Source organism: Erigeron canadensis, chromosome 3 (assembly GCF_010389155.1).
Source record: "Erigeron canadensis isolate Cc75 chromosome 3, C_canadensis_v1, whole genome shotgun sequence".
Lineage (NCBI taxonomy): Eukaryota > Viridiplantae > Streptophyta > Magnoliopsida > Asterales > Asteraceae > Erigeron > Erigeron canadensis.
The window spans coordinates 35,376,699-35,401,642 of record NC_057763.1 but is presented as its reverse complement, the minus strand read 5'-3'; the positions used below and the strand labels follow the sequence as shown (position 1 = coordinate 35,401,642).

General features: G+C 32.8%; 2 protein-coding genes and 1 pseudogene across 4 annotated transcripts; 1 reads left to right on the top strand and 2 right to left on the bottom strand.

Moving 5' to 3' along the window:
- Positions 1-427: 427 nt before the first annotated feature.
- Positions 428-2,849, bottom strand: LOC122590466 (endonuclease III homolog 1, chloroplastic-like). 3 transcript variants are annotated; one of them, XM_043762665.1, is made up of 4 exons: positions 2,622-2,849; positions 2,156-2,204; positions 1,234-1,946; positions 428-916 (listed from the first exon to the last, which is right to left on the bottom strand). In XM_043762665.1, the coding sequence occupies exons 2-4, from the start codon at positions 2,170-2,172 to the stop codon at positions 573-575; spliced, it is 1,074 nt and encodes a 357-aa protein (XP_043618600.1). In that variant the 5' UTR covers positions 2,173-2,204; positions 2,622-2,849; the 3' UTR covers positions 428-572. The 3 variants fall into 3 exon arrangements, with proteins under 3 accessions (XP_043618600.1, XP_043618601.1, XP_043618604.1); XM_043762666.1 differs by having other exon boundaries at positions 1,234-1,895; XM_043762669.1 differs by lacking the exon at positions 2,156-2,204 and having other exon boundaries at positions 1,234-1,895.
- Positions 2,850-6,579: 3,730 nt separating this feature from the next.
- Positions 6,580-12,173, bottom strand: LOC122593796. The gene is made up of 7 exons (XM_043766247.1): positions 11,992-12,173; positions 8,315-8,466; positions 7,990-8,099; positions 7,812-7,897; positions 7,230-7,334; positions 6,992-7,114; positions 6,580-6,898 (listed from the first exon to the last, which is right to left on the bottom strand). Exons 1-7 carry the CDS (start codon positions 12,117-12,119, stop codon positions 6,892-6,894), a joined length of 711 nt encoding a protein of 236 aa, XP_043622182.1. The 5' UTR covers positions 12,120-12,173; the 3' UTR covers positions 6,580-6,891.
- Positions 12,174-12,506: 333 nt separating this feature from the next.
- On the top strand, positions 12,507-23,165 carry LOC122592021 (annotated as a pseudogene).
- The last annotated feature ends 1,779 nt before the right edge of the window (positions 23,166-24,944 follow it).

The window sequence follows — 24,944 nt, the reverse complement described above, 5'->3', positions numbered from 1 at the left end:
ACCAACAATATATGCATCCCACCTCCGTTGTGTCTTCAAACTTCTGCTGCCAACGAAACACACTCCATCATTCTCCTTTGTCTGTCCCCGCCACAACCGTCTCTCTCACCATCAACCACCACTCCTAACATTTGCTGAACTGATGCAATGCGACTTTGAGTGACAGATTGAGAACCAGTAGAATGGTCCAACTCCTAAAAGCATGCCATGTTTTAAATGCTAAAAGGTCACTGGAACGCCTATTACTACTTGAAATATTTCAAAACATCAACATATACTCTCACTATCATCAACCCTGGTTAATGAAAACACAAGTACAAGAGATTGTTCTTTTTTTAAACACTTCATTGCACAATTGCACATACACACATAGACAGACATTTGTTTAGCAAGGTTTGAACCCTTTGAGTCAAAAATAGTCGACCAGTTGGTGGTTCATAGGCCACTTAGAGTAGCTAATTTAATTAAGCACAAACACTGTACAGGCATTATTTTGGCCATCAGTTAGTAGAAGCATGTCACAAAATGCTTATATAACAAAATCAAAGGTTTACATAGAAGATACCCGTGATTCACCCTGTTTTCTTGCTGACTATCTTCTTGGGTGTGGCCTCCCGAAATGCAGATGGGCAGAGTTTATTAATACTACACAAACCACACGAAGGTCGAAGAGGTGTACATACAGTCTGTCCAAACCCCACCAAAAGAGGATTAATCGGGATCCATTCTTCTTTTGGAAGCCACGATTGCAACGACTCTCTTGTCTCCTCTGGTGTCTTGGTTGGCAATTTTGTACCATGGCGTGTAACCCATCCAAGACGATTACAAATGCGGTGCACATGAGTATCTACACATATGCCTTGAACATTATTCCATGCTATATTCATCACCAAATGAGCCATCTTGGGACCAATACCTGGAAGAAGAGGTGGTAAAATTTAGCTTGCTTATCTAAAGATGGTTTTATTTCAGGTTGTATAATATCTTTGACAGGTAGAAAGGGTAAGGAGCAGAAATTTTAGCCAACATAACAAATTGAAAGTCACCTGAAATGTTTTTCTTTCAACTTCTTATATAGTTGTATTCAAGAAACTACATTATTAATGTACTAATATATATTTATAATCATATGTAACATACCAACATTTATTTCAAAGGAAAAAATTGAAAGAAAAAGTGTTTCACATTTGACTACCCTCCCACAACCACCCATTCCCATTTTGTCAGCTATACCTGGAAGTGACAACAACGACTCGAGGGTGTCTGGGATATCTCCGTTGTATTTCAACAAGCATATTTTTGCAATTTTCTTCAGATTGGTAGCTTTTCTTGAGTAAAATCCAACCGGGTAAATCAAGTTTTTTATGGTTACTTCATCGGCTTCCTCAATTGTTTCTGCTTTGAGAAGATCTTTGTCAAGGAGGCGTTGTATGGCTCCATGGGTGACATTGTCTTTAGTCTGGCTTGATAGGAGTGAAGATACCAAAACAGCGAACCTTCGTTCTTTAGGAGGAAGGGAACTACCTGCTTTCTCGCATCCCATTGAGTCTACCGGAGCATCTTCTAAAGATCTCATTTCGCGGATTCCTTCTAGAACTTTGACCCAATTCGATGGTGGTTTGACCTCAGTTTTAACATTTGCAGGGACACTAGAGATTGGTTCAGATTTTCTCAGTGATAAATCAACACTTGGTTTTTTATATGCAAATTCTTCAATGTCAGGCAGGCTACCAAATTTCTGGTCTTGAGGCTCTAACTTGTGAACATTCTCTGGAACTATTTCAAGCTTTTTCAATCTTTTCCTTCTTACAAAGACACGGACCTCTGATTCAGGTTTTGCATTATGCTCTGGAGAATCCATTTCTGCTTTGATAGACATTCCTCTGGTTTGCATCCTATTAGTGAAGTTTGATCGTGACAAAGCCAAAGGAAGAAACATATAATTTCTGTAAAGAATGATGCTCTTGTTTAAAAAAGAAGGAGATTAAAGAAAGATCATTTTTCAAACATAAAGATAAAGTTGACACAAATAAGCATGGTTACAAACAAAAAACGCCGTTCCCTCAGGTAAATGATTATATCAATATTAATGACATATTAGTTGAATGTAAGAAGTGAGGCATCGTATTAAGCAACAGTAGTGATAAGATAATACCGTAGGTGGACGAGCATGAGACGCACTTGCTGCTGCAACGAGGCAAAAACTAGTACAAGTAGAAGTGAGACATTACTGATGGATACGTACTAAAGTAGAAGTGAGAAATTAAAATGAATGATAATCCGTTAGGCTTCGGCCAAGGTCACGAAATATATGACATTTTGCAGTAATTATAAGTCAGCGAATCTTTTCTCTATTGTGACCTAACAGTCTATTGTAATGGTAATGTTAAAATTCTAGTCACATTGACATTAGTTTGTCACAAATAAACAAGCACGAATAACTACTTAGTGTCATAACAGATTCAATAGATTAATTGCAAATCTAAAAACATGTCAATTAAATAAAAAAATTTATAAAAATCTTGAAGCAGCACATTAAAATTAAACCCTAGTCAATAAATAATTATTTTTTATTACTATCTATCTAACATAGCAAGCAGAGAGACAAATGAACAACTTACTATATATATATGTATGTATGTTTAGGAAGGTGCATCTACGTCGCCGGTTGGGTTTCTTTATCGGCTTCCCCCGATTCGCAGATTAGTAGCCCTGAATCCCCTTGGCGTAGGTTTTAAAACCAATTAAATCAAAAAATGCAAACAAACTAGGAAAGTAGGAATAGTTAAACATTTCCCCCTCCCGCAATTTTTTGCATTTTCCCCCCTCCCGCGATTTCCAGATTAGCGGGTGAGATAATTAGGTTTAAAAATTAAACAGCTTTTTTACTAGGGTTTGTCTATTATACCTATATACTAAATTACAACTTCCTAAGCATAACATACAAGTATGCATACATGTAACTTTCAACTTTTTTTAGCATTTAACCCCCTAGCACATGCTTTCTAAACAATATTAGTCCCTGTCATTAAATATGTTGCGACAATAGTCCTTACGGTTAAAAAGTCATTAGGAAACTCCAACAAGAGCTAACGGCCATTACGTTTTATTTGGGTGTTTAACAGAAGTAACAATAACGACTGCAAATCAAGTCCTTTTCTAACAGAGAATTAAGGTATTTTTCTCCAACGGGTGCTAATGGTCGTTAGACGCTATTTTAGTGTCTTACAAGAATTACAAAAGCTGCTGCAAATCAGATCCATTTTTTTAACAGGCGTTCGACTGTAGTTTTTGTGTGAAATTAGTATTGTTTATCGGTCTCTCAGTTTAACAAAAAAACATTTTTGCCTAATACTTTTACCTAAAGTTGTCGTAATTTAAGTTGTTTTGGTTTATATAATTTATTGTACAAAATTAATATGGTATCCGCATTCATTTGTTTTTACTATTTTCTACATTAATCTATATGATACTTTCCATTTATTTTTGTATTTTACATATAATAGTATAATTTTAATGTGTTTTCACTTTTTTAATTGCTACATAATTAACATTCGTATTTTTTTATTTACATCAACTATTCATAAAATTGATCATGTAAATGATTACTGTATGTTACGTTGAGTCATTGATACACCACAATACATTTTCTAGCGAACATTTAAACAAGCAATGTTATGTCTCCGGGGCAAAGCCCGGTAAAAAAACTAGTGATAATTCTGGAATTAAAAGGGTTTTGGAACTTTAGAAAGTGATATCAATGTTTTTTAAACCCCTTTGAACCGGCCGGTCTACCCATTTGTCCTGGTTTCAGATGGACGGCCGAGATCATTTTTATTTTACCGTTTTCTTAGTATATTCGAACGACCGGTTTTCGCATCTTTTTTCCCGATTCAACTGGTTTTTTTCTTTTTTTATTAAAACTTTTGTTTTGGTTTCGAGTTATATTTATTTTAATACTTTTGTGAACTTTGAAACTTCTATATTGTTATGATTTATGAAATAATTATTTGGTGTGATCTTTGTTAAATTGTTAATGATTATTTTCATTGGATACTAGATTTTAGACTCGTGTCCAACATTGGACACGAGTTTACGATATTATTAATATTAGATCTTCATACATTTAATTCATAAAAGCTTACAATTTTGAAGGTATACGGTTCTAAGTGTTATAATTTGCAAGTTGTAATACAATAATCACAAGTTCGTCATTGTCATTATTAGCTAAGACATATTAATGAAATTGTTTGTCGTAATCATTCTAAAAGGCATATGCTATAATAATTTCTCTATTATAAAACTTTTTTAAACCATTTATACTCATAATGTGATATTATTGTGAAAGACAATTAAGAATTAAAATATAAACATATTTGTGATCTTGTACTTAACATTCAAGTATATACAGTACTTAACATATTTGTGATCTTGTACTTAACATTCAAGTGTTATAATTTGATCATGATGCGAGTTCATAACATGATTAAGTTTAAATTCAATCATTTGTCATATGATAATTAAATAACAATTATGAATGTTTTCATATCTTTTGATAACAATTAAATTTCTTGATTTGAGTGACAATTAAACTTTAAAAAATTAAATATAAATACTATTTGTAAATTTTAAATTTTTTTTTAAAAGAATCATATCAAGTTGATAGCTAAAAATAAATACAAATTAAGTATTTAGGGTTAAAAAGCGTAAATTACTGATGAAAAACAAAAAGTGTAAATTAATGAGAATTTTTTTACAAATTAATATAAATACTAATGTAATACGATTAATAGATTTAGATAATGATTATTAGGATTTTTAATTTATAATTAATCTAATTGATGACATAAGCGAAAGTCAATTTGATGAAATTAAGCGATTTGATTGGTTAATAAGTCATTAGTTCAACTGTCTTATAGTATATATTAAGATTAAGATTAAGATTAACAAGCTTAGTAGAATTTTTATAAAATAAAAATAATAAAATACACTATCCGGTTGAACCGGTTGGTCCAATATGTCTACGCAACTTTCCTGATTCAAATTAAAAACTAGTTTTTAAAACATTGAGTAACGTATAAAGTTGAAATAATATATATCTTTAAATAATCAATCTATTAATCCTTTTGACAACTTAATTACAACACTATGTAGATATAAAGATAAATTAAACAAAAATAAATTATATAAGCAGTTCTTTTTTTGAAGAATTAATCTGCTGATTTTTAAAGGATATATCATTTATCATAAAAACCAAGTATAACGAGCATGATATCCGTGCAATGTGGCGGCGAGCCGACGATGACGGTGGTAGCGACATCTATTGGTGTAGGTAAAAATATTTGATTTAAATGGGTTAGTAAAGAAATTTTATAGTATAATGGACTAATGATGTAATTTAATATTAAGAGTTGATAGTGATTTAATTCATTAAGGGTATTTTGGTCAATTCTCATGTCCTATTTTTGTAAACTTTCAACATGGGGGTTATAATTTTTATATAGCAGTATAGAAGTATAGATGGGTTAGTAAAGAAATTTTATAATATAATGGACTAATGATGTAATTTAATATTAAGAGTTGATGGTGATTTAATTTATTAAGGGTATTTTGGTCATTTTGGATGTACCATCTTTGTAAACTTTCAACATGGGGGTTATAATTTTTATATAGTAGTATAGAACTATAGATAGATGGGTTATTAAAGAAATTTTATAATATAATGGACTAATGATGTAATTTAATATTAAGAGTTGATGGTGATTTAATTCATTAAGGGTATTTTGGTTAATTCACATGTCCCATTTTTATTAACTTTCAACATGGGGGTTATAATTTTTATATAGAAATATAGAAGTATAGATATGATTTGTGCTATTGAATAACTTGTTTCTATAAACTACTAATAAACGTACCTTTTGCTGTTATAAATCTAAGATCATTAAACCTTTAAGAATATAATTTATCTCCAAATAAATGTATCCAATTTTGAGTTTAGAAGAAATAAATTATGAAACAATTCATAATCTTAACTTCTTTATGCCCCATAAGCACAAAACATAAACCTTAATTCTTGTGGTTTGATAATGTTCTTGACAACTATTAGAACACGAGCAAGATTGGTTTTTAAAGAATGAAATGAAAAAGGGAAATGATTTATCTGCCTAAAAATCAACCTAATATATATGCGTTTGATACACGCTAAATTGTCTTTGTAACTGACCTGACTTGTTTTGGATATGAACATTATACTATATTGACTGACCTTTTCTAGATGATAGTTCATGACTTCATGTTTTGGATTCGATCCTTGTGGAACAATAACTTTCATATTGGATTTATAAAATGTGTATTAGAAGCTTTGTAATTGATTTTAAAAAGATCTAATGTTCCAAAAAACTGTAAATACAATTTTAAAAAGTCACGGCTCCTAAAATAGCCCCAGAAAATAAAAGCCAGTGACTCATGTATGAACTAGAAGCAGCCAAAGGAGCTAGTAGCTCTTTTGCCAAACATGCTCCTTGAGGTCATATTTGTAGATACAAAGAAATGAGAAAATACCATAATACTTCTCATACCTAAGAAAATTGATAAGTTATGGATGTTAGATGTAATGTTACTACTAATGATGAAAAGTAAAATATTACAAAAACCTGCAGACATGCATTTAAACTAATCGATCAGTATTCAGTACTAACGCAAAAGCAGTTTCTGAAGATGGTACATATGTCATTTGGCGCCATCATATATTGAGGTCGGTGCAACTGAGAATCCAAGTATCAGCAATAAATCTCCCATTGTATAACCTCCTTTTTTTCTCAGGAACATCTGATTTTGCAAAACTTGAACCAATTTGTTAAATACCAATAGTTGGGTCCCAAATTTGGGGAGTTATCTTCTGCAAACAAGTTTGTTTATTTCATCAGACAACAATAGCCTAATAAGCTGATAACCAAAATTTACTAATAGATTATGTTAATTAGGTACTAACGGTTTGCCACTGGAGTGTTTCTTCGACTTCTTAATCTGCTTATCACTTTTCAAAGATACAGAATCATTGTAAAGTGACACATTGTCATTCTCCATATTATGTTCTTTCCTCTTCTTGATAGTACTGCAAACGTGAAAAGTTTTGAAAGTAAGTTACTTTATACTTTTGGCATAAACGCATTTGCATTCCAAAAACAGCATAGTAACAGCTACAAGTTCAGAAAGAAAAAAAAAAACACCTCGTAGTAGTATCTGCCTCTTCTAAAGGTTTATCCAGCCAGCTGACACTTCCTGTGTTGGGTGGAACTAAAGATCCCGATATATGAAGTATTTCCTCATCAAAACTACAATGAAATCTCAGACGTCAGGCTATTCATAGACTTGAGTTGATCATCAATTTACAAAATTGTCGTAATTAAATCAGTAATTGGGTAATGATCCATATATACATCACAAGTGTATAAGCACATAAAATCTAAATTGCTACAAGAATAAGAAAATTTGGCAAGTATCCACCACCGGAACAGCAAAGAGGCTTTCTAATTACAAGATGTGGTAATGTAAAGCATTACCAGGAAGAAAGACATTTGGGAATACAATATGGTAATGTGCCTTCTCTTACGAACTCTTATCGATTTTTGGAATTCAAAAGTATCACAATCAAAGCTTAAAAAGTCAAATCTCAAACTTGGCACAAAGTAGGTTAACTAACTCTCATATAAACAGATGCATATACACGCGCATACAAAATTTAATAGATATTGTTATGGAAAAACAGATCATAAAAAGCACATATTGGAAATAAATTATGGATTTATTACCTCTTGACCACAAAACGTACAATGGTTCCAATCTCTATCTTATGGCGTCTATTTAAGGAGCTAGCAAAAACTTCCTTCCCGTGTTTCTGTAATAAAAAAGATACACAGAGTTTGTGTTGCCATTAGTTCTGTAAAGCCAACTCAATGGTTTCAAGTGTATGTACACTGATGTACTTACAACTTTGTAACTGAATTCTTCACGAATGTCTTCATCTATAATAGTCGCCGATGAAAAACCAAGAACAACAACGTGTATAGAGTGCTCCCCAAGTTTCACCACCTTTCCTTCTACAGATTATAATAATTAGAGAGTTTATGACATAAATGCATGACATAATAAAGCTTCATGTTTTGAACTGACAAAAGTGCAATACTAAAAATTCATCGCAAGACGCATGCAACAGAACAATGTTGAGAGTAGTCATGGAACTTTGAAAAATACATTTACAACAGTTGGTGAACTGTATAATCAACATATATCATTAAAATTATCAGTGGAGTACCTAAAAGCATGTCTGGTTTTGGATAAAAAAGTAATAGTTGTGCCTGAAGTTTCACACCAAAATAAGGATTTAGGCCTGGAAGGATTTTAGCAGACTCATCTTTTGTAAAAGCACTGTATGCCAATAAAACACCATCAAATGTTTCATTGAACCTGCCAATATAAAATCCAAAAATAAGATTCAATAAACAGTAATATGAAACACTTATAAATTTATAATATGAATCTATCTCTATTTATACACTAGAACCAACTTTTAAACCCAACTTAGTGTAAAACTACAAAAAACGGTATTCCAATGTTAACCCTAAACACCATGCTAATAAATAAGAAATGTAAAATTACACCAAATTTGGTGTAACACAATTCACATCACCAAAACTGTACAAGTTACCCTTTTAACTCAATGCATTACATATATTTTGGTATAATAGGTACAACAAACTACATGTACCCTTGTATTCAGCAAGCCCGACAACATAGGAACGAAAAAATTATTTAAAAAACTAAAAAAATTAATAGTGGTGTATTTAAGATTTAAAACCATGTGTCCATCTTAGTTGATGCCAGTGTTGTTAAAGGCGAGTGCCCAGGCCGCCTAGGTGCAAGGCGATGGTAAGGCAACACTTTACCGCCTGAAAACCTAGGCCTAAGCCCACCAACAATTTAGGCGGCAAACTACTATTATCCATAAAACCCTTTGGTTATCCAAGAAGCGATTTAATAGCAAGTCAGAGAGAAAATCACGTCTATATATTGTTCCAAATATCAACATCAATCAGAATATATCATCATTATTATCAGATCATCCTTCATCAACATATTCTCCCTTCAACTTCAGGCAAGTTTTCTTCTTTTTTTCTTTTGTCTTACTCAGAAGATTTTAACTGAAATTCTTTTTCTTATCATCTGTTAGAGTCAATGAATCAAGGTGGTAATGTTTCTCAACGTCCAAAATCCAAAGACCTTGGGTGGAAATACAACAAGTGGGCATTTCCTAATGACAAAAATGCTGTTCGTTGCTATTTTTGCGGGTTTATCAGCAAAGCGGGAATTTGTAAGGCTAAACATCAGATAGGAGGTAACAGAAATGTTCAGAAGTGTGAAAAGGTCCCAGATAATGTTAGAGCTGAGCTTATTGAATACATTGAACGACAAAAAGCAAAGAAAAAAAATGATGACTACCAAGATTTGACCATTGATCTCGAAGATGGTGGATATGGAGATGATGAACCTGATGAGGATGAGGCTTTTGAGAACCAGAACACTCAGAACAAAAAAGCCCGAGTGGAGAAACCAACCAGTTACAGGTCTAATGTGAAAGGACCGTTAGATTTTTTTGTGACCACAAGTAACATTTTTATTGTTCGATTACAACTGATATTTACAGATTAGTTGGTTCTTATATGTGCTTACATTAGAGTATAACTGATATATACTTTTATATGCTTCTTTGATGTATAATTATATGCACCAGTTTATAGTACATTATCTGCTGTTTTGATGTATAATTATATGCACCAGTTTATAAACTTTATTATATTATTTCAGAAAAAGCAAAAGGAAAAACGATTTAGACAAGCATAAATGATGCATGTGAGAAAGAGTTGCGAGCTATAACGATTCAGAAGATTGCTGCCTTTTTCTACGAAGCTGGGATTGCATTCAATGTAGCCAAAATGCCTTGCTTCAAGGATATGATACAAGCTGTAGGAGTCTATGGGCCACATTTAAAGCCCCCGTCATACTATGAACTGCGTGTCCCTTTGTTAGCGAATGCAGTAGGTAACGTTGATGAATGGGTGAAAGAGCATAGATTAGAGTGGGAGCAATATGGATGTTCTATAATGTCGGATGGATGGACGGATAGGAAGCAAAGAACATTGATAAATTTTTTAGTGAATAGTGCTAAGGGAACAGTTTTCATGTGAAACTAGAATACTAGATTACTAGTCTATATTAAAATTTTTACAGCTGCGTGGTGGAAGCTTTTTGGGAAAGGTACACCAAATTTACAAGAATTTGCAATTAAAGTGTTGAGCTTAACATGCAGTGCATCAAGATGTGAAAGGAATTGGAGTACCTTCGAGCAAGTAAGTTTCTGTTGAGTTTAATATGAACAGCTTTACAATACTATATATTTCTGATATCAGTTTTTAGTGACACATTAATCGTTATATGAGTTTAATAGTTTACAATACTTTATAGTTCTGATCAGATCCATTCCAAGAAAAGGAACAGACTTGACGACCAGATGTTGCACGATATAGTGTATGTCAAGTACAACACCACGCTTAAGAATCGTCGTGACAACCCTGATGACTTTGATCCAACATCACTAGATGTCATTGATGATAGCAATGAGTGGCTAACATTGATAATGGACGAGGATCGTGTTCACAGTGATGAGGATTTAACTTGGACCATGGTTGGAGAGGCGAGTGGGACAGGAGAGCCCTCTAGAATAACAAGGTCTTGTAATGTACCATCATCAATACCTGCATCTTATGTAAACTTAATTGATGATTCTGAGGAAGAAGAGCTCGACACATTTGACGATGATGGCATGGCATAGTCCGTGGTTCTAATTAAGTTTTTGTCAATGGTTTTGAACTTTCTGTGTTTAACAATTTGTCTTGAACTTTTTTGGCTTAATGCATTATGTGTTAATTAGATGGAATTTGCTAATTTGAATGGCATTTGGTTTGGCTTTTACTTTAGTGCGTTTTTTCTTCGGGCGTGCGCCTTTTTGGCGCCTCTCGCCTTTGCCCCATTTAGGGTCTTTGCGCTTTGAGTTCACCGTCGCTTTTGACAACTATGGTTGATGTGACTAACTATACGATAAGGTAGCTTATGTAATGAGCCAAGCCGGGTCGTGTCACATTAGTACAGGACATCATATATACTCCAGCATACCGATTAACTACATCAAGTATAGTTACAGGAAACTTACATTAGACTATACATTATTATGACCATGTTATTCAATATTTTAATAATCTCACATTCAAACTTGCCAGAGAAGCTCATTGAAAAATGGCGTTGACGTCCTTTTTGTAAATGAATCAGCAAAACTCACAAACTTATACACGAAACCCAGCAATCTGTTTAACTACATACTTAAGGTCTCACTTCTCATACTCAAATATACTTAATTCAACTTTTTGAAACTTCAATTAGCCCAACATAACCCCAATCCAAACATTCCCTAAAATTAGCGTGTTTTTTTTAGTGTAGGCATTAGAGATAGACAAAGGCTCTTAAACTACTACTAATAGCTTTCGGACCACAAGTTTTGAAAGTTGGTCACTGCCTACGGCTTGTACATTACTTACAGAAGCTAGCATCGCCTCCTTGGAGATGTGTGTGACCGGCGTCTCTTGGTCTAAAAGTATGACCCAATAATTGTTTTTAACTAACTCTATCGTCAACTTCTGTTAAAACCACACAAGAGAACTAAAAATTATAACTACATACACACCAATGAAAATGGTAAGCTATGTTCCTCTAATTGAAACCAAAGCAATGAAGGGACACATGACTTGTAACATGTATGCCACCTGCTTGCATTTGTTTCATATATTATCTACAGATTTTTCTAACTTCACAACAGCCAGCAATATTCTTAGAAACAAAGGAGTATATGATGAAAAGAAAAAAAGGGGAAAGAAGAAATACTTGAAAAGCATGGAGCTGAGTTCATCAAAGATGGCGTGAGTGACATTTTTGGACTTGGAAGGATGAAGATACAACACCAATTCTGCATCTGATACCTTCAACCCCAATTCCATACCGGATTCTTCCATTTGATTTCACGCTTCGGGTTTTTTTTTTCTTTTTTTTTTTAGTTTTACCCCCAAAACCCTAGAGGCCTAGACTAACAATCCTTGTTCAGGGTTTAAGTAACATAATATTGGGCTTGTGGATTGGTTATGTCTGGGCTTTTAAATAGTTTGCCTAAATGGGCTCAAGTAGAATGCCCGTTGCCCCGTCGCATGGACTTACGATTATTTTATAAAAAGAATATTTCCATACAGGAATAATTACCATCCTCGATGTAACTATAGAGTAATTGACGGTACAGTCAAAAACATATTACGACTACAAAGGAGTGTTTGTGTTTGTTCGTCTCACACATACATATATTCCTTTGAGTACGTTAATGTGATTTAACCAAAACAAACCAAGCACATATGACTTCTTCAACAACAGCTAGTAGAAGAATTTGCTACAAAGATGTACTCCCATTTACCTCAATGGTTTTAGTAGAATGCATCATATATAGTTGGTGGAAACACATTATTCTTCAAATCATCATCTTCTTCCCAAAACATCATCAATTCATATGTTTTCACCGCTTATGTCTTCCTTGTCGGTTTCATTTTCCTTATTCCTTTCCTTCTTCTCAGGCAATCCTCCTTCCTTCCACTTTTTCCTTTCTTTGTTTATTTATTTTTAATATCTACTCACAAACCCCATTTCCTTTATATTTATATATCTATATACATAATAAAACAATAGTTAAAGAATAGTTATTCTGACTTTTTAAAGTCATCCACCTCAAATTAAAATTATCTCTAAACATGTCACATAGGATTTATCCTACATGGCACCTCCATATTTTATTACCTTTTCTTTCTTTCTTTTTTTTCATTTTCTATTTACTATATACACTTCATAATCAAACTATATATATTACGTTCAACACGTACACCTCAAATTACATAGCCCTTTATAATAATCAAACTATATATATTACGTTCAACACGTACACCTCAAATTACATAGCCCTTTATAATAATCTATCTATACATATATTATGTTTCACAGTTTTCTTCGTTGTTAATTTATCATAATCATGAAGTATTTTTCAATTGGTTTTTAATTTATAAAGGTATTCTTAATAATCTATCTATACATATATTATGTTTCACAGTTTTCTTCGTTGTTAATTTATCATAATCATGAAGTATTTTTCAATTGGTTTTTAATTTATAAAGTTATTCTTCTGCCGTATACCAATCTATATATATATATTAAAACAGTAAAAATCCTAGCCTTTTAAACCCTTCTTTCAACATAAACCTAGCTTTAAACATTGCCACATAGATTGTATCCTACGTGGCATCTCCATACTTTTTTTACAATATTTATCTTATAACATCTATTTATTCTCAAACCAATGTAATTTATTTTATTAAATATAACATAAAATATTAAATCAAAATCATATACACAAAATTAAAAAAAAAAAAACTTAAAACCCATATTAAGATATAAGAAGACGTCCAATACATCTATTAATTTGGCAATGATATTTGACATAAATAATATTATTTATTCAAATATATACAATTTTGAACACTATGTCAAATTTTAAAATTTATTTAAAAATATTATTAAGTTATACACGACCAAACAATTTTGTTGTTTCTCCTTCGTTCTCTTGGCCGAAACCTTAACCAAAATTGGTTATTCTAGCCACAAAAAAAAGTCTAGTTTATAATGATAATAGTAGTTATTTTGAGTTTTACGAATGAATTTCTTGATTGTTGGAGATAAAATACTTTATTTCCTAATTGTGTTTAGGATTATTTTTTCCCGTCACTACATAAGGTTTTTTCTCCATCTTTTCAGCATAACTGAAATCAAAAACTATAATGATTTTCTCTTATTTCTCTTATTAGTTTTTTACTTATTCGTATTGTATTTATGTGTATTTTATATGACTAAATTTTTGTCATGTTTAGTTTTTTTACTTTGTATATATTATTTCGTTTGATGAATATATAGATATCATGTTACATTATCGATTTACGTTTGATTTGTTGATGATATCAAAATATCTTAGATTAAATGTTGGTGTATAATCACTATAGTAGGTTTAGTGACTGTGATATCGACATGTCAGAAAAGACAAAAGATGACCAGAGTAATCCAGGAATTAACCATTAACTATAACATAATCAATTTCAACATCTCCCTTTCCTACTAAAGGAGCTTAAGTGATGATCTCACTTAAGGCTTATGTGTCGGCTTCTAAGCCTGTACACATCAAAAAATACACTTAAAACACACATAATTGATTATGTCATGTATGTGTTTTTTTTGGTATAAATAAATATATTGGTGGGCCTTTTGTGTAAAAGATGGCTTCTTTGAGAAGCCTTGGATTTAGCTTCTCAAAGAAGTTTATTCTCTTTATTCAATAAAAAAAAAAACTTTTATGTTTATTAGAGAAAAAAAAATCAGATTCAAATTTTTGTCTCTCTCGAATCTGATCTGCTATTACATCTACTTTATTGGGTTTAATATTCATGTCTTCATTTTTCACTATTTCGGATCTACATATATATATACCGTTCGTATATATATATACACATATATATACATACATACATATGTGTATATATATATCAATATATATCAGAAGGTGAATGATTTCGATTTTGGAGAAAAGATGTTCATGGATATATAAGAAAATATATATCAGAAGTTGATTGTTTTCGAATTTGAGAAAAAGATTCGAGTCTATGGATATATCAAAAAATAATTTTGTTTGATTTTTTCCTTTGTTTTTCCACATATCAGATTTCTTGCAGATGAACATGATGAAGATGGACCCTTTATCGATTTTGAGAGATGAAGATGATGAAAAGGTAACACTTTCCAATCTTTGTTTTTGTTGTTATTGGCTTTTTTTTTTTAAATCGATTTATTTTGTTATCTAGATCTACGATTTTATGAAACTTTTTGTTGTAATTAGTGATTTGGGGTTTTTTAAAATCATGTTTAAAACTTTTGGTAAGTGTTGTTTATGGGTTTTTGTTTTTGATGGATGATGGTCATTCATGGTGGAGGTACATTCGAGCTTGGTGGAAAAGTTCGAGTTCATGGATATATCAGAAAGTGAAAGATTTCGATTTTGGTGAAAAAATTCGATTTCATGGATATATCAGAAAGTTCATGGATATATATATATATATCTCAATATATATATGTTTTGATTATTCAAAAAGTGTTTACGAGTTGATTAGATGGAATTATTTTAGGTATATATGTATATTTTAGGTGTTTTGTAGAGATTACAAGAGTGTTAACAGTGGCTATTGCAAATTCTATTATTTAAGTAATGTTTATTTTGCTAATGTTTGTACTTCATGTTTTATGTTTAGGTTTCAAAATATGGACAATGAGTTTGAACGATTTATTTCTATGATATGATGGTTGTTTCTTTTTTATTGGCAATGATGATGTGTTTATATTCAGAAAAAAAAATGTTAAACTTATGTCTTCCATGGCATGGCATCTGAGTTGTGTATGTGACATTTTCACATGACAACTTTATTTGATGCAGCCATGATGAATCATTAGTCTAACTTTAGCATGTTTGAGCCATCATATATATTGGTACCTAAATCTGTCCTAAATACAAAAGTTGAGGGTTTAAGGGATTTTATACGACCTTGAATACCTTAATATGATGGATTTCCTACTAAAGGAGCTTAGGAGTTTATCTCATAAAAGCTGATGTGTTCCTTTTGATTGGCTGTGATGATGTGTTTAGATTCAAAGATACTTGAGTTTATGTGCTCTTTGGTATGACATTTGATGTGTGAATGTGACCTTACTGTCACATTTGCTTTTTTAATGCAGCCATGATGAATCATTACTCTTCCTTGAACATGTCTGGGTCTTTGTAATCTTAAAGAACACCATGACTTTTTATTTACAATGTGGTATTATTAAAGGTATTGAAATTTTTACTATGTTTTCTGTTTTTATCTTAGTAATTTTCCTTTGGGTTGTGATGTCTAATTGCTTAATATTTGCAGGGTAATGATGTGGAAATGGCTGATGAGTGAAGAAAGTGTTTGGTTCTTTATGTTCGTACCTATTTTATGTTCTTAACGATGTTTGTTTTGTTCTCCAAATTTAGGCACTCGGAAAGGTACTTAATGAACTTCTATTGAACTTTGATCAGTTAATGAAGCAAGCTGCAGGTAGTTTTTTTTTTAAAAAAAACTTTTTTCATGGCTCATTAATTTAGTTTATTCATGTAAAACTGTTTTGTGATTATGAGATAGGAACTGACAAATGAGTTTGATGTTCCGATGGTGTTTGCTAATACTGACTTGATTTTAGGATACTACATGTTAAATGACAGCAAAGGTATCTTTATGCCCATCTCTCTTGGCATAACAGATAAACATGATACGAGTATTCTATACTGAATTACTAGAGGTGGCATAGTGGGTGGGTTGGTAGGTTGCTTGCAGGCCAGTTTATATATATACACACACTATCAACCTTTCTTGGATCCATATTTTATTTAAATATTTTACAGATCAAATGATCCCAAAAAGACACTTTTGAGGGAGGTCGTGAAAAATATATATAATGCTTGCAGGCCAGTTTATATATACACACTATCAACCCTTCTTGGATCCATATTTTGTAATCCTTGCATATATATAATGGCACAAACGTAGAATACATATTATAGACTCAGATTTCTCTATTAGATTCAGATTTTGTGTTTTTGTTGAATAGATTTCAGTTGGAGATCATGTGAACAATGAGTGTGTGTTATCAGTGTCTAATAATTAATATCTTAATGTTGGATTTGTCGTGAGCTTTTGTTATTATTATGGACATGGGCAAAGATGGAGTCTTTGGTGTGCTTCTAAATCATAAGTTAGTATGATGTTCTTATGATCAAAACCGGGACTCTAACACAAGAGGTATGGCCATATTAATTCTCTTATCATGTTTTTACACAACTGTAAATTTTCGTGTATTATTTTTTGGGGGTAACTAAAAACGTACAACGAAAGTAAGTTTAAATGTATTTAATTTGATGCAAGGCTGATTGAAAACGAAGGTTTCTAAGTGGCCGAAAAGTAGAACCCAAAAACAGCCCCTGGGCTGATGTCCTGAACGATCAAACATAATTGTTACTTTTTATTCGTTAAAATTAATCTAATTTTTAGTTGATTAGTCTCAAAGTTATTTTGATAATTTGTCCATATAGTTTAAGTTTGTAACTGCGTTTGTATATAAAGAAAGTATAAATTTTTGGGGTGTTGCAAGTTGGTTTTACAATATTTATCACCTATGTATTCAGTTATCTACATTAAATATTAACTTATGTTAATGGTGGAAGTGTTGGTGTAATGGGCATGTTCTTAATTTTGTTAGGCCCACTTTACTAATTTTGTTAATTTTTGATAACCTAATCGTTTCAGATATGCATGAAAAGAAAGCGAAAATGGTTAGACAAACTGAGGCCCACTTTACTCATTCACGTGTTCCCCCTACTATATTGGGGGAAATTGTCCCTAAAAAGTACTCATACCGTCTTCTAAAAGTGCAACGTTTTACTTGATTATTATAGTTATATTACAAGATTTAAGTCGGGTAATTTTGTATCTCTATGCTAATTTGTCAACAAGTTTGCTTTCATTGATATGGTGTGCACACAACATGGTACAGATTGAGAATTGTGAGATATGAAGCTTATGAGACACTGATTTGGTATGTTGCACACAACATTGATATGCGATCATTGTGTCGATTTTTAGGTCATTTTTTAAACAACTTTTACTCAAGACCATGATGCATAGTTCACATGTGCATCATAAAAAAGGATGGTCAACGTATCATTAGAAGCTAATTTAAGTTGAATATGCGATTTTTGTTGTAGACTTTGAGATGATATGGTATTGCTTTGCCATGGTTATATAACTTATTTACTGAATGAGTTTTTTTTAATGCAAATGGGGTAATAAAGAAGTATGACATCCCTAAAAAAGCAAACATGCCATAAGTTTTATGATTAAAAACAGTTGACGGCAATCAACTGATGTCAGAATCGGCAAAATGAGTGGGTTGGGAATGAGTCAAAACAGGTTGGGTTGGACCTATCAGATTCGTAGAAGGTTGTTCTTTTATATGTATAAAGTTCGAGTTTGTTTTGAAGGTCTAAATTGGTTATTGATGATTAGAGCTTTATCTTTCTATTATAATTTCTAAATATATATAACAGTAGATACATGTGACTCATTGAGTTTAATTGGATATGTTGCATTTAACTTTAAAGTTCCAGTTGTTTTGGTTTTCTAATGGGCCAATGGTTCATTTTCATGACTATAGAAAAATTGTGGTTAATCAATGGTCCTTTACTGTTGTATAGGACCTCTCTATGTTCTATGGTTTTCTTATGGGAGATTTTTGATGCAACTTTGAAGATCCAACTCGACAATTTTGATGGGATGAATTTTTTTCAGGTTGATGATGCTTAGTATGGAGTATTGTTGCTGGTGTAGATTGGTTAAATCATTACAATTGGGTTGTGACAGTGGGCTAAAGGGTTTAAAGTGCAAACAGGTGGTTGCACTAAGAAGGTCCCCAATGGTTCGTTCTCGCGCTCGTCCGGCTCACAGGGACGAGTCCACACCGTTGGGTGGGACTCGTTCGGGTCGTTCGTCCGGCACGTTCGTCCCTCCAGGGACTAGTCTCGCCTCTAATTTTTTTTTTTTTTGAATGTTAACGGCTATAAATTCAAAGGAAGAAGACAAACATAAGTTTCAACTTTTGGCAACTTTAGCCCCTAAACGGTTATATGGTTCAAAACAGGTTCAAAAAAGTTACAACTTTAGTCCTTAACGGCTAGTTTTTCAAAATGGCTATGTATACACTTCATCTGAACCACCATTTCACACCACTCTTGCATATATTCAGCTATATTATACCAAAACACACTTTCGTATACATAAAATCATCATGAACAACCAGTTTCATTCAAGTTTATCAACGTACATGAGACCCGATTTGTTTCCTACTGGAGACGATAATGACGAGCTTTTTGGTATGATGGCCGAATGTGTTGATTTGCTTGAACAAGGTGAATCATCAAGACCATACATACCCCGTAGCGTCGTTGAAGACGCGGGGTACGCCATAAGCTCACTCGAGGAAGGAGACGACATTGACCAAATCGTCTTACCGGAGCATACGTTCCAGGAAAGGATTGCACTTCACCAACGTACCGGCAAGGAGCTTCGAGATCGCACTGTGCATCATGCTCTTCGCCATGATCTTACGGAGCATGTATGGCGCCTCCCGACTTAATGTGTGTTTTTTATAATAAAGTATTGTTAATGTTTTTATTTTAATGTGTGTTTTCTTTATTTGAAGTATTGTAATGTGTTTTTTTTAATAGATTGTGTAATGTTTTTATTTTTAATGAAGTGTTTTTTATTTGTGTATGTTTTAGTTTGTTATAATTTTAGAGGGTTAAAAGTGTAAAGTTTGGATAAATTGGTAGAATTAAATAATTGGTGGGTCCAAGACTAGTCTTAGGTGGATGAGTCCATTAGGTTCATTTTGGGGGATTAGTCCTTAGAGTGTTTTTTGCTGATGTGACGCTGACAGGGACTAGTCTGAGGTGGATTTGTGGCCTCCATTGGGAAGCCTCTAATGTAGGTGCCCTTAAGATTCAAGTAGCAATTTCCTAATTCACATTGTTGTTTTATTTTTGATGTAATGGGTAATGGAATATCTGTTTTATTTTCTTAAAAGTTTTGATATTATAATTTGTAAACATATAAAATGAGACAATTGTTTTTTTAAGACATATTTTAAGTTATTTGTTAAGGTTATACTTCCAAATATATCCCGTGTTTTCACACGGGTTCTACATCTAGTAATAAGCCTATAGAATAGCTATTTATTAATGCATAAAATAACCTTTTTAACTAGCCGCGCATCGCGCGAGATAAAATATCTAGTGTATATATATATATATAATGATTATTATATTTGTGTGCAGAAGAAGATCAGATATTCCACCTCTGAAATCATCAATTATTGTCAATTGTCCATTCCCATGTGTCTTCCGCATTTGAAAGAAAGATGTTCTGAATCCTGAATAACATATCTTGGAGTTGATACAGCTCGGTTGTAGTAGAGGGAGGTCGGGTCCAATGCCATACCCATTGCGAGAAACTACCTTCACCTGTACAACGATCTTTCACAAGGCAACTTTTGTGTGATTCCAGTTTGAATAAATCTGGGTAGGACAAATACAATGGAGAGTTGCCTAGCCACTTGTCAATCCAGAATTTGAGTTTGTTCCCATTTCCTAAAATTCCTGTAAACAAACACTCGAAAGAAACATCAAGACGAGACATGCGGGGGCTTAATCCGGAGATGGATTTCCAAGCTCCCACAAAAGAGCTCCGAGAAGGCAAGGGGGAACAGTTACGGGAGGAGGAGTAATGAATAGCCGTAATAACGCGACTCCACAAACTATCCGGTTCCAAACGGTAGCGCCACCACCATTTGGATAAAAGAGCTAGATTATTATTTTGCAAGGTACCCAACCCCAGCCCGCCCTCATCCACAAGAGAGGTTATCCTCTCCCGTGAAACCCAATGAATTACTCTCAAGTCATTCAATTCAAACAATTTTTGTGTTTTATTAAGTCACTGAATTAGCTTTTTCTTATTCAAAAGTATATATATTTGTATATTTTACACAAATTAAGCTAAATAGAGGATATTTAGGTGAGTTGAGCCCAGTAGGCCAAAATTCCTTCGGTCAATGTTTAGGTCAAACTTGGTCGAAAATCGGTTTGAAGTATTTTAACAATTGTGTTAATGGTTCTAAATATATTTTTTTAGGGCCCTATGACCAATTATGTTTATGTTTGAACTTTCCAGCATGATTCTATGGTTCTATTAAAATGTCATACATATAATTGCGAAATTTATATATAAAAATACTTATCCATGTACTCCCTGCCTAGGGCCCTAGGCTGATTACTCTGTTCAAGTACCACCTAGCGACTTTTACATCCATGGTAAAATATATACTTTTAAATAATATAAAGGGACACGCGTGTGGAATTAAATTAAACTTTTCCAGTTTTGGTATTATATGTATCACACTCTCAAAAGCCCTAATGAATCTAACAAACTTTTGGTTCCTATCTATTGTATGCATCCAGTTACCTTTTCGTCCCATAACAAGTACTTTTTTGTATGTTTCTTTTTTTTGAACGTTACTTTTTTCTATGTGTCAGGATAAGTTGTCACGCCATCTAAAATGGCGAGTAACTGGTTATAAGAGGTCAAATTGATGGTTTTACACAAACATTTTGATGGACCTGTCTTTGAGATAAATGTAGTCGAATGACTTTAGCAAACACAAAAAATGTTGAGTGACTTCACCACATTTTTGCTGCTACTTTATGTGACTTTTTTTTTTTTAACGATTTCCCTATTTTATTTTTTTTACTCAATCAAATGTACTAATTGCTTGTGTAGCTCATTATCATGAAAAAAGTGGCTCTTTTTAATCTTTGAGATGGAGTTATTAGTCCTTAAAAAATAAATCAAGTTTTGTACATTCTTATTGATAGTTTTTGCTCCATTTCGATTAGTAAAAATTGAATAAAAGATATGGTAATTCACAATGCTGTAAACACCAGGTACAGTTCTCAGCTTTTTGGATACGTCGGTGTTAAGTACAGTTCTCCTACACTTTCCTCAGTTATGAGCAATCTGGCACCCGCTTTCACTTTCATACTTGCATTCTTCTTCAGGTAATTGGTACTAATTGACGTTGGTATGTTATCTTCGCTTGTAGAGTTGTATCTAACAAGAAACAAATAGAAAAATGTTTTATGTTGTTTTTTGCTTGTCAGAATGGAAAAACTGAATTTGAGAAGTTATACAAGTCAAGCGAAAATTGTGGGAACAGTAGTGTCAATATCAGGTGCACTTGTGGCGACACTATACGATGGTGCACCGGTTACTGTTTCATCAGATTCATCAAGCTTATATTGGATTATCGGTGGGATTTTGCTTGCAAGCCAGAATTTTCTACTTTCATTCGTTTTGGTTTCCCAGGTACCCAGATTGCATATCTTTCGATTCAAAATTTTTAAGTGCTTGCATATTATTAAGGAATTCGAGTGTTTTCAGCAACCACCCTGCAGGCACAAATCATGATGCTATATCCAGTGGAACTAATGGTTGTTTTTGTGTTTGGGTTAAGTGGATTGGTTATAGCTATGTTTACTGGGTTAATTATGGTGAGAGATTTAGATGCTTGGAAACTGAAACCTGATTTGATGCTAGCTTCTATAGTTTACATGGTAAAGAATTTGCATTGAATACATCATCGTTTTTATCTTTAGAATTTCCATTCGTGGTGTCACTTAATGAGGTTCTGGTTTTGTTGTTTATATAGGGCATCTCTACTGGATTTCTGAATGGTCTCATTCAAGTATGGGCTCGGCATTTGAAAGGGCCAGTCTATGTAGCCATGTTCAAGCCATTATCAATTGTGGTTGCACTTGTGATGGGTGTCATATTCCTCGGTGATTCTCTCCATCTTGGAAGGTCTTTACTCTTGGTCACTCTTGAATTATGCATGCTTTAGTTTCAACTTAATCTGAATGAGTGTCGAAATGAAGCATCTTTAGTGACAATGAACTTATATTTCAATGCAGTGTTGTGGGCGGGATGATTATATCATTAGGGTTCTATGCTGTGTTATGGGGAAAAGCCAGAGAAGACTGCAGTATCCATCACAAGGAAGCGTTATCATCATCATCATCGTCCACACAAACCACCCCTCTGTTGCAATCCCATTCTCTGGAAGAGGGGCAATAACAAGCCTAGGTTCAACCCTTGAAAGTGAAGAGACATTCCGCTCAGGGTCAGTACTCAGTACAACGAGTTAATTTTTATATCTGCACTTGTATTGGTACCCTTACAGCAAACAAAGTAGTGTTGTTGTACTAGCCCTCAACAGTAACCAATTCATGGCAACTATGGTTTTTACGCTCCAAAAAGAACCAAAACGATTAAATGCTCCCCTGAAAGGAACAAAACTTGAAGGGCGCCTTTGACATCTAAGTGCTTGATTTCAATTTGTAGTGAAAGATTTAGATAAAACACAATATATTAAAAAAAAAAAAACTTTGAATTGTTATCAAATACGGAGTATATATGAACTTGGAATTGCTGTGGACAAACAGGTGATTACATGAGTGAACGTGCACATGTTACATTCAATAATTTATCACATCATTTTACACATAAAAGGATATGTATGACACACTTAAACATTCTACTGTACCAGACATGAACTTACGAGCAGATGTGAGAGGATGTGGGTGACCACGAGTGTTATGAGTGCTCCCAAATTTCTCATTCATAAATTCTTCTATTATATGCGGAACTAGAATTGGCCTACGTTTTGTTCGTGGGTATTGATGAAGGACAACTGCACAAGCAGTATGCACTTTTAAACATGATATACAAAGTGCTTTTTAAACATGAATACATGATACTACAAGTCATAGGTTAAAATACTATAAAAAAAAGGAGAAACTATATCATCTAATCTATGTATTATGATGGTGGGTGACTAAGAATGAGTTCTTTACAAAAGAACAAAATAATACATGAGATCAAGTAGTTTTCATTCATTTATTTTTAAAGAGATATATATATATATAATATATATATATATATATAACGTTTGTTTTTTTGTTAAAGTCTATTCATCCCATATGTGGTCTTTGCACTCACCGGGCAGAATGCCATCGCGGTAGTTCACAGGGTAGATCGCCAAATAGCACGATATCTACGACATTGAATGTCATTTGGAGTAAAACATGCGCCCCCTTGGATTTGAACCCTAGTTGCCTAAGGAACAAGCATTCATTGGAGGTCTGGGATGCTGAGCTATCAAACACCTTTTGTATGGATAAAACTAGTGTGTATATATATCTATTAAGATATCTATTAAGATAAGATTTTGTATAAAATAAATAGATTTATCTATTTCTTTTATAAACCAACTGGGTTAGATCAGTGGTTGGAGTTCATGTCTCTGGAAACAGAGGTCATGGGTTCGATCCTCATGCCCAGCAAGGCTGGAGGTCCTTTTCTACCTATGGTAGATCCTCATGCCTATCTACATATCAACCTCCCCATACACCGTCGAAGACGGTATTGGGACCAAAAACCCGTGGAAGACGATATTGGGAGTTACTTTATTATTATTATTTTTATCTATTTCTTTTCTAATGATTTTGATATAAGAAAATGATTATAGTATCATTTTGATAAATGGAAAGAAAAATGATAAATCCTCCTAAACTAATACTCTAAAAGTCCTCTTATTTATTAGATGATAACATGTGAAAAAATCAAAGTGTAAAATTAGGAAATAAAATTATTTAATACCATATGTCACCTTCTTATATTTTTAGAATATTTTTAGGTTAATCTTTAAAAACATTTATCATATTTTAAATGGAAAATATTGATTAAATTGAAAGTGATATATTAGTCAAAGTGGATTGCAAGTATTAACATTTATATTACACAAAAGTATTTAAGTGAGACTCTTAAGATTTAAACTTTTAAAATGAAGTGTAAGTTTTTGCATCAAAATTATATAACTTCAATAATGTTATCCTTTCTATCTTGCAAACTTTTTTTTTAATCAAATTTCAAATAACATAAACATATAAACAATATATGAACATAACATTACCTCCATATATAAGAATAAGATGTGAAGGTAAGTCCTAACCAATTTTATAT